General features: G+C 40.9%; 1 protein-coding gene across 2 annotated transcripts in view; it reads right to left on the bottom strand.

The window, feature by feature from the left end:
• The window catches only part of SEMA3E (semaphorin 3E), a 283,264-nt gene that overhangs the window by 109,588 nt on the left and 157,499 nt on the right, over positions 1-16,177 (bottom strand). For both annotated transcript variants that reach the window (XM_032801538.2, XM_032801539.2), the window contains one exon: positions 571-731. In XM_032801538.2, coding sequence (XP_032657429.1) covers positions 571-731 — 161 coding nt within the window. The remainder of the gene's footprint in view (positions 1-570; positions 732-16,177) is intronic.

Below are 16,177 nucleotides of genomic sequence, written 5' to 3'. Positions count from 1 at the left end.
ATTCATTGGAGGCCTCTCCACTTAGACTGCCACTTAGACTATAAGCAATGACTTTGTAACATGCAAACCTTTCCAGTAGAAACCACCAAGTCTTCTCCCATAAACCGTTGAACAGGCTACAAATGATACCAGCTTTCAGCCACTGCTCACCTAGATTGGCTTTGAGCCAGTGACTTAAAGGGACACGGTCAACTTGAAATCTAGGCCCCTTCCAATTTGTGTATTTCTTTGCTTTTTTAAATGCATTCCCTCCCCCCCCGCCCCCCATTGCTGTGGAAAAGACTATATGAGGGAAACAGTTCAATCAACTGCAAACAAAATGCTGTCAAATGCACAAAATAAACAAGTTGAAATAGTGTGAGAAATATTTATTTATACCAGTCTCTTGCAGGTCAAGTGATCATGGGTATTAATTTAGTTTAAAAAAAAGAGAGAAATTTCATTTTTAACTGTAAACGTGAAAACATCCACTATCCCATTTCCAGTCACCTGAGCCATCCAAGTCCCTCAGCCCTGGGAAGTTATTCTCATGCAGAATTACATGCCATGCACTATTTTATGTTACTGCACCTCTCTGTAGTTCTCGCTGATGCGGTCCAAGCTGAGAGAATACACAAGATTCCTTCCTCCTACAAACAGTCGCTCTTGATATTCATCCAGAAGCATTGTGTGAAGACCAAGGTATCCAGATGGGCTATGAAAGACTGATGTCCTGTTTAAGTCCCAGAGCTCTGAAATACAACCAGTGTGCATGATCAGTACCCAACAACTTAGTTCCATGACTTTTTCATGTTTTTTCTAGGGAACGAGGTAAAAGGTTTTTGGGGCATTAAGATATTCTTAATCTTACAAATGCCTGGTAAGAGAGAGAGACAGAACACCTGAGAACAATTTTCAAAACTGTCCAAATGTCCTGGAGACCTGGAAGTGGATTTGGACATTGTAAGCTTTGTACTCAATCTATCATGTGACAGAAAAACAAAATGCTTCCTCTTTAGTGTTTCAGAAGAGGGAAACAACTCTTTAGAACATTAACTGCAAATGAGAAAAGGAAGTTGACTAAATGGAAAGTCATTTGCCAGAAATTCAGACTCTGGTGGATAAATTCTCCCAGCCTTTGCTTCCCTCTACCAAGCTACATGTCTGTTCAGCCCCCAATGATAAGTAAGTGTATTCTCGGTCACTTCACAATTACATTGCTTTCTTTCATCCCTTTCATATGTTTTTTCTACTGAAGGACCAACTCAGCTCCCATTGAATTCAATGGAAATTTTGCCACTGAAATCAATGAGTAGCACACATCCTGTACCCTGTATGTCCACATTTTCAAAGGCAACTAGGGATTTGGGGTAGCTGCCACATGCTGAGTTGATCTTTCAGGAGGGCTGGGGCTCACCTGCACCCTGTCCCAGGCTCATCCTCCCTCTCCCTACTGAAGGAAATATGTCCTGGGGTCAGATGGTAGAAGCTTGGTGACTCACGATACATCTACATTGCAAAAAATAAAAATAAAAACAAAACAAAAAAACACCAATGGCTGTGAGTCCCGGATCCCTGGTCAACTGACTCGACGCACAAGGGTCTCACGCTCTGCGGTTAAAAATAGCAATGTAGACATTCCCACTTGGGCCTGAAACGCAGTGACGGGAGAGGGTTTCAGATCCCACGTTCCAGCCCAGGCAGGAACATCTACACTGCTATTTTTAGCTCCATAGCACGAACCTGAGTCAGTTGACTCAGGCTCTGAGACCCTCTGCTGCTGGGTTTTTTGTTTGCCTGTTTTTTCAGTATAGAGGTACCCTCATTACCAGGTCTGCTGGGCTAGAGGGCAGACTGAATTCAGGGAGAGAAGGGAACAGAGAGGCCCTCAGATCCCAGACAGATGGCCTGGGGAGTGTAATCCTGCAAGGACCAGGCCAGAAAGCCTGAAAGCCAGGCTGCTGAAGGAAAGGCTCAGCAAAAGGGAGCAGAGAGACTTGTTTTGATGCTCAGAAAGAACGCCTTGGAAACGACACCTTTAGTGAGCAGCTCAGGATCTTTCTGTGGACTCAGCATTAGGGAAAGGGACCTGTTTATCGGTGAACATTGTGGTGAATTGGTTTATTTTGAAGAAGTAAAACTCAAGCCTGAAAAAAGGGACTAAAATCCTGATGTTGGACAATTAAGCTTCAGCACACTAATGCCACATTACTTGAGAGCATCCACATGGGGGTTAACACACTTTAACTTATATGCATTAACTTAACATCTTTAGTTAATTGGTTGTAACTTTCCTGTGTAGAAGAGCATTTCCACCACTGCTAGTATTATATTAAGATCAGAAGTGGGATATTTTGGTGGTGAAATGTCAGAAAAGCTGTGCTGCATTGTACCTGTTCTGCATGGTCAGAAAATTTCTCTCTCCAAACGAAATCTTTCAGATATATGTTTGTATTTATATAAGAAACTGGATCAAAACAGAACTGCAAATACAATTTTTGTCTCAAACAACACTTCCTGCTGTTCCCTTTCAACTGTAAAAACCCTATATATTCTATTTTTGACTCAGTCTTGGGGTGAGAAAAATGGAATTGTAAAGTTCTGTTTATACACTGGTCAGAAGAAGATCCAGAGATATCTTTGTAACACTCCTCTGGTTTACCTGCACCTTGTCCTGGGAGCAAAATTCTCATAATGGAGACAATATTTCACTTGACAGATATGCCTCTTGGTCAGATGTGCACAAGAAATCAGAGTGGATTTGTTTTCAAATGTGAGTGCTGGAATAGGATAAGTAAAAGCAGCAGAGAATCCTGTGGCACCTTATAGACTAACAGACGTTTTGGAGCGTGAGCTTTCGTGGGTGAATACCCACTTCGTCAGACGCAGGTAGTGGAAATTTCCAGGGGCAGGTATGTATATGTTAGCAAGCAAGGCTAGAGGGGGGTGATAACGAGGTTAGTTCAATCAGGAGGGTGAGGGCCACTGTTCTAGCAGTAGAGGTGTGAAAACCAAGGGAGGAGAATACTGGTTGCTGTAATTGGCAAGCTATTCACAGTCTTTGTTAGTCCAGAGCTGTATCGGCTGTCAAATTTGCAGATGAACTGAAGCTCAGCAGTTTCTCTTTTGAAGTCTGGTCCTGAAGTTTTTTTGTTTGGCAGGATGGCCACCTTAAGGTCTGCTATAGTGTGGCCAGGAGCTACAACCCATCCTGGACAATGATCCCACTTTCACGGCGTCTTGGGTGACAGGCCGTCCTTGCCCCAGACAGTCTGCCGCCTGAAACGTTATTCTCACCAGCAACTGCACACCGTACCATAGTAAACTCTTTAGCTCAGGAACCAATCCATTGCACAAACCTCGATGCCAACTCTGGCCCACATATTACACCAGCGACACCATCACAGGGACCTAACCAAGAATCAGCCATTACCATCCACTGTTCATTTCACCCTGCACGTGCTCCACCAATTGTAATATACGCATCATATGCAGCCAATGCCCTTGCCTATGTACATCGGCCAAACTGGACAGTCACTTATGGAAAAGGATAAATGGACACAAATCGGATATCAGGAATGGGCAATATACAAAAACCTGTAGCGAGAGCACTTCAACCTTCCCTGGCACATATAGAGACCTTAAGGTGGCCATCCTGCCAACAAAAAAACTCAGGACCAGACTTAAAGAGAATACTGCTGAGCTTCAGTTCATCTGCAAATTTGACACATCAGCCTTCTGGACTAAAAACAAAGACTGTGATGGCTTGCCAATTACAGAACCAGTTTTCTCCTCCCTTGTTTTTTCACACCTTCTGCTAGAACAGGGCCTCACCCTCCCTGATTGAACTAACCTCGTTTCTCTAGCTTGCTTGCTAGCATATATATTACCTGCCCTGGAATTTCCACTACCTGCGTTCTGACGAAGTGGGTATTCACCCACGAAAGCTCACGCTCCAAAACGTCTGTTAGTCTATAAGGTGCCACAGGATTCTCTGCTGCTTTTACAGATCCAGACTAACACGGCTACCCCTCTGATACTGGAATAGGATAAGCAATCTACATTTAGGCATTTAAATCGACAGACTGGTACATAAAACTCAGTCATGCCAGGTGCATCCTCATCTCCCACTGAGATGTTGAGAGAGTTTAGCATCTTTTGAGATCAGGCGGGGGAGAAGGGAAATATATGCACCTCCTATAATACTAATCTGGATGTCTAACTATGAGAGGTTTGCCCAATATAGGCACCCATATTTAAAATTAGTATTCCTGTGCCAAATTCATCCCTGGTGTGACTTTATTGAACAGTACTAGGAAAATTTGTTCCCAGTGTCTAAATGTGTTTATAGTGGACATCCAGAAGACACATATGCTCCTCCAGGTCAGGTCCCATTCTCACTGATTAAAACAGCCCTAAAGCAATAACGGACTTCAAAAAGCAAAAGATGAGAGTGCAAAAACATTGTGAAACAACCTGGAGGAAACTGGTGTGAAGTCAACAGAGACTGTGTGAGTCTAAATGATGGCAAAAATTTCATCCGTAACCTTGTATTGTAGATGGACCACAGACTGGTGGCTCAACACTAGGTAATACTTAGCCAATTAGCAGAGCCTCCCATTTGGTGGCTGGACCTGCTCTATATCAGAATTCAGTCAGGCTCCCTGTGTTGTATATGCAGATGCTATGAGTTAAAGAGGAGCTTTCCCTCCCCTTGATAAGCCAGTATAGATGCCAGAGCTAAAAGGCTTTTTTCCATAACAAACATCTCACATGGAGCTATAGAAATTTAAAAGATACCCCATTAGGAGAGACAGAACTGTTTCAGGAGGCTGTATTGTTTAGTGTTTAGCACAGAGGACTGGAAAGTCCAGTTAGCTTCCATTCCTATCCTTAGGCAAGTCACAACCTCAATGTATCTCAGTTTAACTATCTGTAGGATTAGTAGAGTGCTACTTAGCTATGTCAGGCAGTGTAATTAGCTCCTTCAAAATTTTATCTTATAAATGAAAAGCATCATTACTGCAGGGACAGTATTTCTCTGCTTCCTCTGGGCACACAAAGAAACGGTTGTTTCAATATTTACACATTCCTAAACTGACTCTTGTCAGCTCACTTACAAACCAAAGGCTTAGAGCCACTATAGGCTCTGAGAATATATTTCATAAAAGAACGACAGTATCTGAAATTGAACAAAACCTGCCAGTTCCATGCTCACTGTTTTCCATGCCCTGTCCAATTCTGCAGTTCTATCCTCTGCCATCCAGACACACATTGGCAGATATTCAAGGCAATCTCACTTGCCAGGTCCTTTCTTATAACAAACACACTTTTTATGAACTGATTCGGATTATTCTCCCTTCTGTGTGAGGATAATGAAAAATGATGAGTTGTGCTGGACCTCCAGGAGATCTCCTTTCTTGGACAGGACATTGTTGGCTATTTGCAGAGTCATACCAGGCTGTATTCGCTATGGCTAATTTCTGCCCTGTTTTAATGCTCGTTTCCCAAATAGCGTCTATCCTTCCAAACTTCCGAGGACTGTGCTAGAGCAAATATTTCTCCTACGAGAAGAATGAACTTGGGAACTATTTGATTATGACATCTCGAATTTTTAAATTACCCCCCCTTTTTTTTCTTTCAGCAAAATATGCTTAGTGTTCTAAATACAGAAAGCTTTTTAAAAGTGGTGAATTTTGAGTGCCTCACCAACAAAATACTGCTGCCTACACTAATCATTTACTCTGATAACCAACTCTCAAAAGCCAACACCTCCCCACCCTAGTTTAGATCCTCTATATAGGCTTCTGTTGTTAACCATAAATACTGATTGTTCCTTGTTCCAGTTTGTACTTTGTTAAGGAGTAAGGAGGGTGACAAAGCTACACAGGCACATGGCTTTGTGTAACATTACATCACAAACACACAAGTCTATCGCTCACCTCTTTTGCCTCTCAAAAAAAATCTTCAATTCCCTCTTTAAATTTTTATAGAAATATAATCTTACCTCCCACATTACTTAATTCTGCAGCACATTCTTCTAGTGAAGATGCTTTCCAGATGTGGGACACTGACAAATGATTCTGACATGCTGAACAAGTGGAGTATGCAAGGTGAACCTCTCAGGTCTGCTTCATAACAAGAGGTAGCACTTAGGCTTGCCATGTGTCTCAAACAATAATGTAATCGATTCTCTAATTTAATCTGTGATTCCATGTAATGTGAGCAGACAATCTGAATGACATTTTATTTCTTTAACTATCAGTTTAGCTGTGGACTACAAATATTAGAGCTAGTCAGCTTTGGCAAAAACCTGGCAAAACACAAAGGAGTATTAATTAATTGAGATTTTTGCTACAAGTGAATTCCAAAATCTGCTCACTCCTCTTGCCAAAAAGAGATGTATGAAAAGGAGGGAAACCAAGACAGAGAGAAAAAGATCCTGAGAGACTTGTAACACAAATAATTACAGGATAAATCAAAAAATCCTTCTGGATAAGACTCATTAGGCAACCTTCAAATTTGAGGACAACCACCTACCAGTGGTTTTAAGAATAAAATTCAGCCTGTCCTCAAGCCTATAAAAGTCAGTTTTGTTTCTCTGGACATGTCATTCTTCCCAATTGGATGGTAACAGTAAAACCAGCCTTTATCCTCAACCCATCAGTACTTTAGAGCAGATGATTACACACAGGAAACACAACTAGTAATCCATCACCAAAATAAAAATATCATCTTACAAGTGCTTGGATCAGTCTGACAAGGTTGGGACCCTTAACTGGCAATATTCCATATAAAATTGATAACAGGAGGCACAGTTCTTTCTCCCTGGGAAACAAGGAATCTTTGCCACTGAACATGAGCTAGTACACTAGTAATGTCATTCTGCCTCCCTGACCTACCCATAATCTTCAAAGCAATCCTGCTTTTAAACACTGCAGATGAACACTTGAAGCTGCATCTCAATGATATTTATTGGGCTCAGAATAGCTATGCTGTTGCCTAAATAGTATATCAAAGGGGAAAAGATCCTTCATTTCTTCCCCAACCCCTATGCTTTCACCTCAACCCATTGTACTAAAAAGACAGAATGAATCACACCAAAAAAAGAGAGAATTTATGAAGTCGCAGATAGTGACAACGCTGAAAATTACCACTCTGTTTTTCCATACACAAAAAGAATCCAAAGAATCCATATACTTTTTAGTCTGCGATACTTAAATTTTCAGTTAATGTGAAAAGTAGAGGTAAAAGTCATTGTGAGAGATTGCAGTGCGGAACTCTGCTATAATATGCAACCACTTTAATCCACAATATGGCAGCCAGGCTGACTCCTCAGAAATTTGATAGAGCAATAAACAGAAAGCAATACTGTAATAGCTGCAAGAAACATCCTCTTCTGTTACACCAATAACTGGGATAATATAAGCTCACTTTCATAGCATCAAGAATTTAACTCTTCCTATTTATGAACGCTAATCAGGAATTAATAGTCAGCTAATATGCAAAATGGGGAAGATATTTCACCTTTTAGCTACCTTTTATAAACATGGGGGGTATGTATGTGTGTGTGTGAGAAATTCTGGCCCCACTGAAGTCAGTATGTGTTTTGCCTATGACTTCAATGGAGCGAGGATTTCCACTAGATCTGTTATGACCAATACAGCTAAAGACAATAACAAACTAAAGGACTTCAGTCAATTGTGGACATTCACAATTTGTCACTATTCCTGGTTATCACACACATCAGATACTTGTAGTCTACAAGGACTGTAGATTTACAAGGAGGCACATGACTCAATTCCGTCTTTTTAACAGCAGATGATCCTGGCTAAGAAGCTCCCTTTGGAGAATGTATTTGTCCCAGTCAGAAAGGATAGATCATTGATATCCATGGATGATTCTTCCCATGGAGGAATCAACTTTCTTCTAGATGCTTCTTTGGAATTTGTGGATTTGAGTACAGCAAACATCAAAGTGAAAAATAAATTCCACAAACACAACTCTAAATACAGACCTTCCCTTATTTGTCTGTACAAACCACATTTCATAAAAATCTCTAAAATTAAATAAGGTGATTATTGTACTTTTGGATGGTCTAAGTGCCTTAAGAAGCACAGAGCTTTCTCCTTATCTTTTTACAGTATTGGACAAAATTATTACTGGTGCGATCCTATTCATGTAACAGATTGCTGGGTACCTTTCGAGCTTTTCCCTTCCTAATTTGGTTTAGTTGCAAATATTCAATAGAATTCAAACCTTTAAAAACATGAGATGCATTTACATAGTTAAACTTGTTAGATTGTGCTCTGATCTCATTATGTAGCTGTTCGTGCTTAAAATTAATCTTTCACTTTTTTCTGTCTTCTATGGGCTGGTCTACACTAGGGGGGAAATTGATCTAAGATACGCAACTTCAGCTATGTGAATAGCGTAGCTGAAGTCGAAGTATCTTAGATCGAGTTACCTACTGTCCTCATGGCGCGGGATCGACGTCCACGGCTCCCTCTGTCGACTCTGCTACTGCCATTCGCGTTGGTGGAGTTCCGGAGTCGACGGGAGCTCGTTCGGGGATCGATATATTGTGTCTAGATGAGATGTGATATATCGATCCCCAAGAAATCGATTGTTACCCATCGATGCGGCCGGTAGTGAAGATGTAGCCTAAGTATTTAGATTATGTTTCTTAGTGATTGTACATCATATTCAGCAGGTGGCACTGTAACTGATCTATTTTTATGTCTTATGCAATGGAAACATAAAACATTACAAACCTGCCAAGATATATAGTATGGCTACTACATCCACTCCTACAGAAACCAAATTGTATGCTCATGTAGAATTCTGGAGTAAAGTTCCCCTTCCCACACTGAAGCTGTAGCTCCCGTTAAAAATAACACAAAACCATTAAGCAGGCTGTAAACATGGAAATTTTAAAATTTAATCAAAGGAATATGTGCCAGTCCAATAAATATTCTCTAGTCTTAAATTTTATTTCTTTCTTTTTTGAAGAGAAATTGAATGTTGATATTTTGCTACTTAACATCAACTCACTGTAATGATGGAAACTTAATTTAAAAAAGGGGGTGAGGGTGAGGGGTTCTTTTCAAACCAGTGGAAAGCATTTTCAGTATCTGTTTTTTCAATGATGATAATGACATGGAACTGATGCATGTTTTAAACAAGTGACAATATAACACATTTGGGATAAATTTTTGACATGTGCCCATTTTCCTCCTCACTTTATTAATTGTTAAAGTTAGATTGTCTTGAGTGACCATACTGATGTTTTAGAATGATAAAACAATATTCTGGAAAAAAGATCAAATATGCTCTCTTTCAGTGCACAGAATAGAAGGCATTGGTCTGATTCTGATCGCCTTGGTTCTGGTGCAAATCAGGAGTAATTACACCAAAGTAAACTGAGTTACACTGATGCAGAACTGGTGTAAGTGAGGCTAAAGCCACACCGTGATCTTAACAAAAAATAAAGAAAATCAGGAGCAAGGTATGTTTTGTCAAACTATTTGTACAACATGCAAATCACATGGTTCCAATTTGATACTGTCAGTGAAATGTTTGTGAAAGAGGAAAAACTTGGAAATTGGATACCTAACTGAGTAGGTGGATAGATACAACTGGTGAAAAGATGTAAAAAAAATCCCAAAAATATAGTCATCATGGGGGAAATCATGGGCCATAGAATTGCGAGTTTCACAAGTGATTTCAGTGGGGCTTGGATTTCCCCTTTCCTTACCCCCCGATTTTGGTAATTCAAAAGAAAGAAAAATGACAAGTGTTTATACTGTAACAAGATAAACCACCATCATATATGCAAATGGTTGGGCATAGGGTCAGATCCTTAGCTAGTGTAAATCAGTACGAGTCCATTGAGTTCACCAGCTTTTAAGCTTGCCCTATAGCTATATATTTCATTGACTAGAGCAATGGTTCTCAACCAGGGTTGCCAACTTTCTACTTCCATAAAACCGAACACTCTTGCCACGTTCCTGTCCGTCCCTGCTCCGCCCATCCTACGAGACCCCGCCAATGCTCAGTGCCTTCTCTGAGGACCCTCCCCCCCTCACTCCATCCCCTCTCCCTATGTCGGTCGCTCTCCCCACCCTCACTCGCTCATTTTCACTGAGCTGGCTCAGGGGGCAGGCATGTGTAAGTGGTTGAGGGCTCCGGCTGGGGATGTGGGCTCCTGAATGGGGTGTGAAATGAGGAGTTCAGAGTGCAGGAGGAAGTTCTAGGCTGAGGCAGTGGGTTGGGATGCGAGAGGGAGTGAGGGCTCTGGCTGTGGGCTCTGGGGTGGGGCCAGGGATGAGGGATTTGGGGTGGGCCTGAGGGGTTCAGAGAGTGGGAAGGGGATCAGGGCTGCAGCAGTGGCCTGGGGGGCTGGAGCACGGAGTTTGGGCATGGGAGGAGGGGTCAAGGGTGCAGGCTCTGGGCGGTGCTTACTTCAAGCAGCTCCTGGAAGCAGCGGCATGTCCCCTGTCCAGCTCCTATGTGGAGGTGTGGCCAGGAGGCTCTGTGTGCTGCCCTGTCTGCAAGTGCCACCTCCGCAACTCCCATTGGCTGCAGTTCCTGGCCAATGGAGGCTATGGAGGCAGCGCTTGGGGCAGGGGCAGCATGCGGAGCCCCCTTCTGCCCCTACATGTAGGAGCCAGAGGGGGGACATGCTAGCTGCTTTCTGGGAGCCGTGCAGTGTGGAAGGTAGCAGGGAGCCTACCAGCCCTGCTGCGTATCGCCGCCAACCGCACAGTCAATGGCTGGTCAGTGGTGCTGACTGGAGCCTCCAGGATCCCTTTCAACCAGGTGTTCTGGTCAAAAACTGTATCGGGGTTGGGGGCCCCCTGGGAGGCCATGAGCAGGTTTCTGGGGGTTCGCCGAGCAGGACCAGCATTAGATTTGCTGGGGCCCGGGGCAGAAAGCTGAAGCCACACCAAATGGGGCTGAAACCCAGGGCCCTGAGACCCGCCACCTAGGGCTGAAGCCGAAGCCTAAGCAACTTACCTGTTCCGAGCAACGCCACCTGGTGTGTGGGGTCGCAGTGCCACTCAGGTTTGGTCTGGTCACCCCTCTGTCAAGGAGTAGAGGCCACTGGGCCAAACCTGAGTGGCACTGTGACATGTGCAAGGTTACAGCATGATTTGGGTGCCCTCTCAAAGACTGGCCAAAGGCAAATTGTCCCTCCCTCACCTAAGCTCTTCTTTCTCTTTCCTTACTCAGGAAAATTCACACTGACATCAATATTTAATGATATTTATCCCTTTTGTAAAACAGTTTCACATGTACGGATGACAAACATTATATAACATCTAGGTATGTATTTATTATTCATATTATTAGCAGTAGTTGTAGTAGGACTTTTCCCGGAGCAAAAAGTGCGAAATAGGGAGTTAAATACCATTAGTTCCTCCATGGTTATTCCGAAAAAGAGTTTTAATGCACATATAAAAGTGAAAATATTAGTATTTTATTGTTACACTCTGGTGGTGTACAACCTGAAATAGTCCTGGAGAACGTTATCTAACTGTCCTATCAAGGAAAAGTCAATTTTGTTATTTATAAATATTATATGGCATTGTTTTTATTGAGTGAATCTACTAAAAATACGTTAAAATGTCTTAAATTATATTTAATTTCTTAATAGTTTAACAGTTGAAAGAGATTTATAAATCTCCGTGTTTTAGAAGGTACATATGGTTCAAATAAGTACAACACTTTTGTGATCAAACACAGATCGGACTCTTGAGGTCTTGATTTATTAAGGTGTACCACTCACTACATGCGTATTACCAATCAAGCAGTAGTAGAATTCTTCCCATGGAGAAATCCAGTGTTTTGACAGGAAGAGAATCCGGTGCTTTCATTTAAAATAAAGATGCCAAATAAGTTAGCGTTTTATGCTATTCAAAATGACTGTTAAATTGAATTTCCTTTGAAAGGATTGATAAAAATAATCTATCCCAAGTGATTTTCATGGGGCATACACTCTTCAACAGGATGGCATGTGATTGACAGCATAAGCAAGGCTATCTGGAACCATCAACACGATAAAAAACAGAAGGAAAGAGAAAAGAGGCATTGTAGGGAAAGCAAAAAAAGAGGGAAAACTGAGAAGTAAAGAAATAAAAGATGAAAGGAATTTTCAGCTTAGCTTCTCTGCTAAATCAATTATTCACAGCAGATGCAGAGTACGATATAATATTCCGTAGGTGAGTTAAAAAAATCCTTCTATACCACAGACCCCAAGTAAGCCTAAGTGTTCATAAGGCTGAGCACAGTATCTGTAAATATAAAGTAAATAAATGGCACCATTTGCAATCAACATCTTGGTGCCCCTGGAATCTGCTCTTCCTAATTCAACATAATAACTGTGTTCGAATGATCTGGTTTAGAGTAACATGAAATAGGCCAGAACCTCATCTGCTGCAAATAATTGACTTCAATGAAGCTACACTGATTTTTACCAACTGCGGCTTGGCCCCATGTTTTCATCTCTTTGGCTGCCTTTTCTGGCTTGATCCTGTTTTCCTGACACACCCAGAACTCCTATGCATTTTAATGGGAATCTGGGTGCCTAAGAAATACATAAATCAAGGCTTGTTTCTTAGGTCCAATTAAATTAAATAGTTTTCCATGTTAAATAACGCCAGATGAAGGTGCTTACATCGTGCACTATTTTAAGGAAAAATCTATATCAAGGTACATTTAAATACAGACTAAAGGTATACGCCGATTTAGGATAAATGTTTGTAATCATGAATCTCTTTTTAAAGCCATCATAAGAAAAGTAGTATATAGCAAACACCTTCCTTAAGAAACCATTTCTTGTCTGATTTGTTTTCCCAGAGCTTCCCCATTATATACCTAATTTTCTGCAAAGTATTAGGACAGTTAAATATCTTGGGAGAGAGAGAGGGAAAAAAAAACCCTTTATGTGAATAACTACGGACAACTTTGAAGCCTTTCAAAATGTCTATAATGCTATGCAAATATTAGCAGTCAAGAGAACTGAGACATTTAAAATACTTCTGCCATTTGACTTTGACACTGCAGATCTTGACAAAGTTAATGTTAGCTAAAGTAACTGGAGAAGGTATGTCAACATTAGGCAGCTATTACTGGTCATATAACAATTAAGAATTATATAATGCACTGCACAGGTATCCTCAGCCTTCACAGATGATTACACACATTTTTATTCACACATTTTCTATTCCTCTGTTTCTGGTGTGCATGGAAAAATAGGGAACAAAGGCTACAATTTGTTCAAAGAATGCCTAGCCATGCTTTAGTTGCTGAAGGGTCAAATACAGTTAAAAACAGTTTGGGATCCCTTACACAATATTTAAGGGTTCATCCCAAAGCTGGGCTTCCACTAGTAGCTTTCAGTGTAATCATCATAATAAATTTGGGGTAAGATTTTTCTAAAACATCAAAGAGAAAACAAGTCCTGTTGCATTTCAATGGAATTTGTGTTCCTAAATCCCTTAAATGCTTTTGAACTCACCTCTGCCCCAAACCAATAAAATGAAAGGCCCTCTAGTCAACATAGAAACATGTCATCTAAATTAAAAGTACATGTTTTTATACCCTCATCCCATCTGATAGTAACCATAGAGAAAGAAAGAGAAACACCGATTCAGAATTACCCTGTCCTGTTTAATTTTGCTGTCTGTGTAAAAACAAGGTGCACTTTCAGTGTTCCTTCAATATTTCCCTCTTTATTGTGTCTGTATACAAAGGCATCTTTGTTTTAAAATATTTGTGTTTTATTTTAACAGCAGAGATGCAATGATTTTCTTGGGTCACTATGCCTTCTGCTGTCACAGATGACTTTCTGCTAGATAGAGCATGAAATATTTACCTGGGTGGCCTTTAAAGTAATCATTTCTCATAAGGACTCTTGTTTTACATTCCACAGTGGCTACAGAAACAGAAACAGAGCAGCAGCATTGCAGCTTCATTATTATCATTTATATTGCAGTAGTGCCCAGATGCCCGCAACTATTCGACATTGGTGAGGCCTCATCTGGAGTACTGTGTCCAGTTTTGGGCCCCACACTACAAGAAGGATGTGGAAAAATTGGAAAGAGTCCATTGGAGGGCAACAAAAATGATTAGGGGGCTGGAGCACATGACTTATGAGGAGAAGCTGAGGGAACTGGGATTGTTTAGTCTGCAGAAGAGAAGAATGAAGGCGGATTTGATAGCTGCTTTCAACTACCTGAAAGGGTGTTCCAAAGAGGATGGATCTAGACTGTTCTCAATGCTACCAGATGACAGAACAAGGAGAAATGGTCTCAAGTTGCAGCGGGGGAGGTTTAGGTTAGATATTAGGAAAAACTTTTTCACTAGGAAGGTGGTGAAGCACTGGAATGGGTTACCTAGGGAAGTGGTGAATCTCCTTCCTTAGAGGTTTTTAAGGTCAGGCTTGACAAAGCCTGGGCTGGGATGATTTATTTGGGGATTGGTCCTGCTTTGAGCAGGGAGTTGGACTAGATGACCTCCTCAGGTCCCTTCCAACCCTGCTATTCTATGATTCTATGAACTAAGGTCTGGTCAGAATCCACTTTGCTAAGTGCTGCACAAATATAGTAAGGGGCAGTCCCTCCCTTGGAGAGTTTACAATCTGAATAGAGGAGATGGAAAGAAAGTGGGGGAAAAAGAAGTGTTGTCTCCATTATCTAGACGGGGCATTGAGGCACAGAGAGAAAAAGGGTCTGATGTAAAACTCACTAAAGTCAATGGAGTCTTTCCATTATCTTCAATGGGCTATGAATCAGGTCAAAAGTAACTTGCCCAAGGTCACTCTGGAAATCTATGGGAGAGTAGGAAATTGGAACCCACCCCAAATTTCTCTTCAGTGTCTTAACAACAAGACCAACTACTTGCTATCAGAACTTGTTTTTAAGCAAACACTCAGCTTGATATGCAGTCAATACATGCAAAACATTCTTCAAAGTTCTAGAGATCTTACTGGTTATAGTGCTATTCTCCCATGTTTAAAATAGTTATGCTTTCAGACATATTCCCTATCTCTAAGACCAGAATCAACTTTTGAAATGCGCCCACTGTACCACTACATGTTTCAGAGAGGAAGCCATGTAATTTTCCCTCTGTTGATATTCACCCCTTCTTGTCAACTGTTATGAATGGGCCACATCCACCCTAACTGAATTGGCCTTATTAGCACTGACCCCCACTTGGTAAGGGAACTCCCATCTTTTCATGTGCTATATATTTATACCTGCCTACTTTTTTTCACTCCATGCATCTGATGAAGTGGGTCATAGTCCACGAAAGCTTATGCCCAAATAAATTTGTTAGTCTCTAAGGTGCCACAAGGACTCCTTGTTGTTTTTGTACCACTACATTTAGCTAATATATATGTGTTTGATAAAAGTATTAGTATGCTAAGATGGAGGCGGGGTGGGGAATGGGACACACTATGAAAGAACAACTTGTACAAATGAGTGTTTTTTCTCATCATTATAAACTGGATAGACTACATGACGCCTTCCAAGCGTGCTCACTGAAACTGACAAAATGCCTGAGTCTGTCCCCACTAGCTTCAGGGTGAATAGGAAACAGTTCCACAGTGAAATTAGAGTTAATTGCATTAGGCTTATATTTGCCAAAAGCTGTTACACACTGATCTTCCAGGAACATTTGACACAGGAGGTAAACTGAAACTCATATTTTGCACAGATTTATAATCACTGGATTATCTGAGGGTCTATTAAATTATATTCATGATGCATATTGCTCCAGTATTTATACTGTGAGATGCAATTATTCATCCATTATGTTATGAAACAGATGCAAAATATACATCATGTATTGTATGAAATAACTTGACATTGAATAATATATTTATCCAAACTGTCACAAGTAGGAATCCTTAACTCGGGGATGAACAGTTCATAAGCATGCATTATTTAACTGAAAGTTATTTAATTGTTTATATTGTACTCCATTAATATTTTAGAGGAAAATGTTAAATTCAAGTAGTTCTGCCATTTGTTATGGGAGATTTTCCCCTTATTTAAGGAGTTAGGAATTAGGAACATTATTCTGTTTTTGGGCGTGAGGTTGCTGGTAATATTTTGCACACTAAAGTATGATGTGAAGGGGGCTAGAAATAATTTCACTAATTTAAAAAAAAACAATAAAAGCAGAGGTT

The sequence above is a fragment of the Chelonoidis abingdonii genome, chromosome 1 (genome assembly GCF_003597395.2).
Source record: "Chelonoidis abingdonii isolate Lonesome George chromosome 1, CheloAbing_2.0, whole genome shotgun sequence".
NCBI classification, from domain to species: domain Eukaryota; kingdom Metazoa; phylum Chordata; order Testudines; family Testudinidae; genus Chelonoidis; species Chelonoidis abingdonii.
The sequence above is the reverse complement of the archived record's forward strand: the minus strand, read 5'-3'. Positions and strand labels throughout refer to the sequence as shown.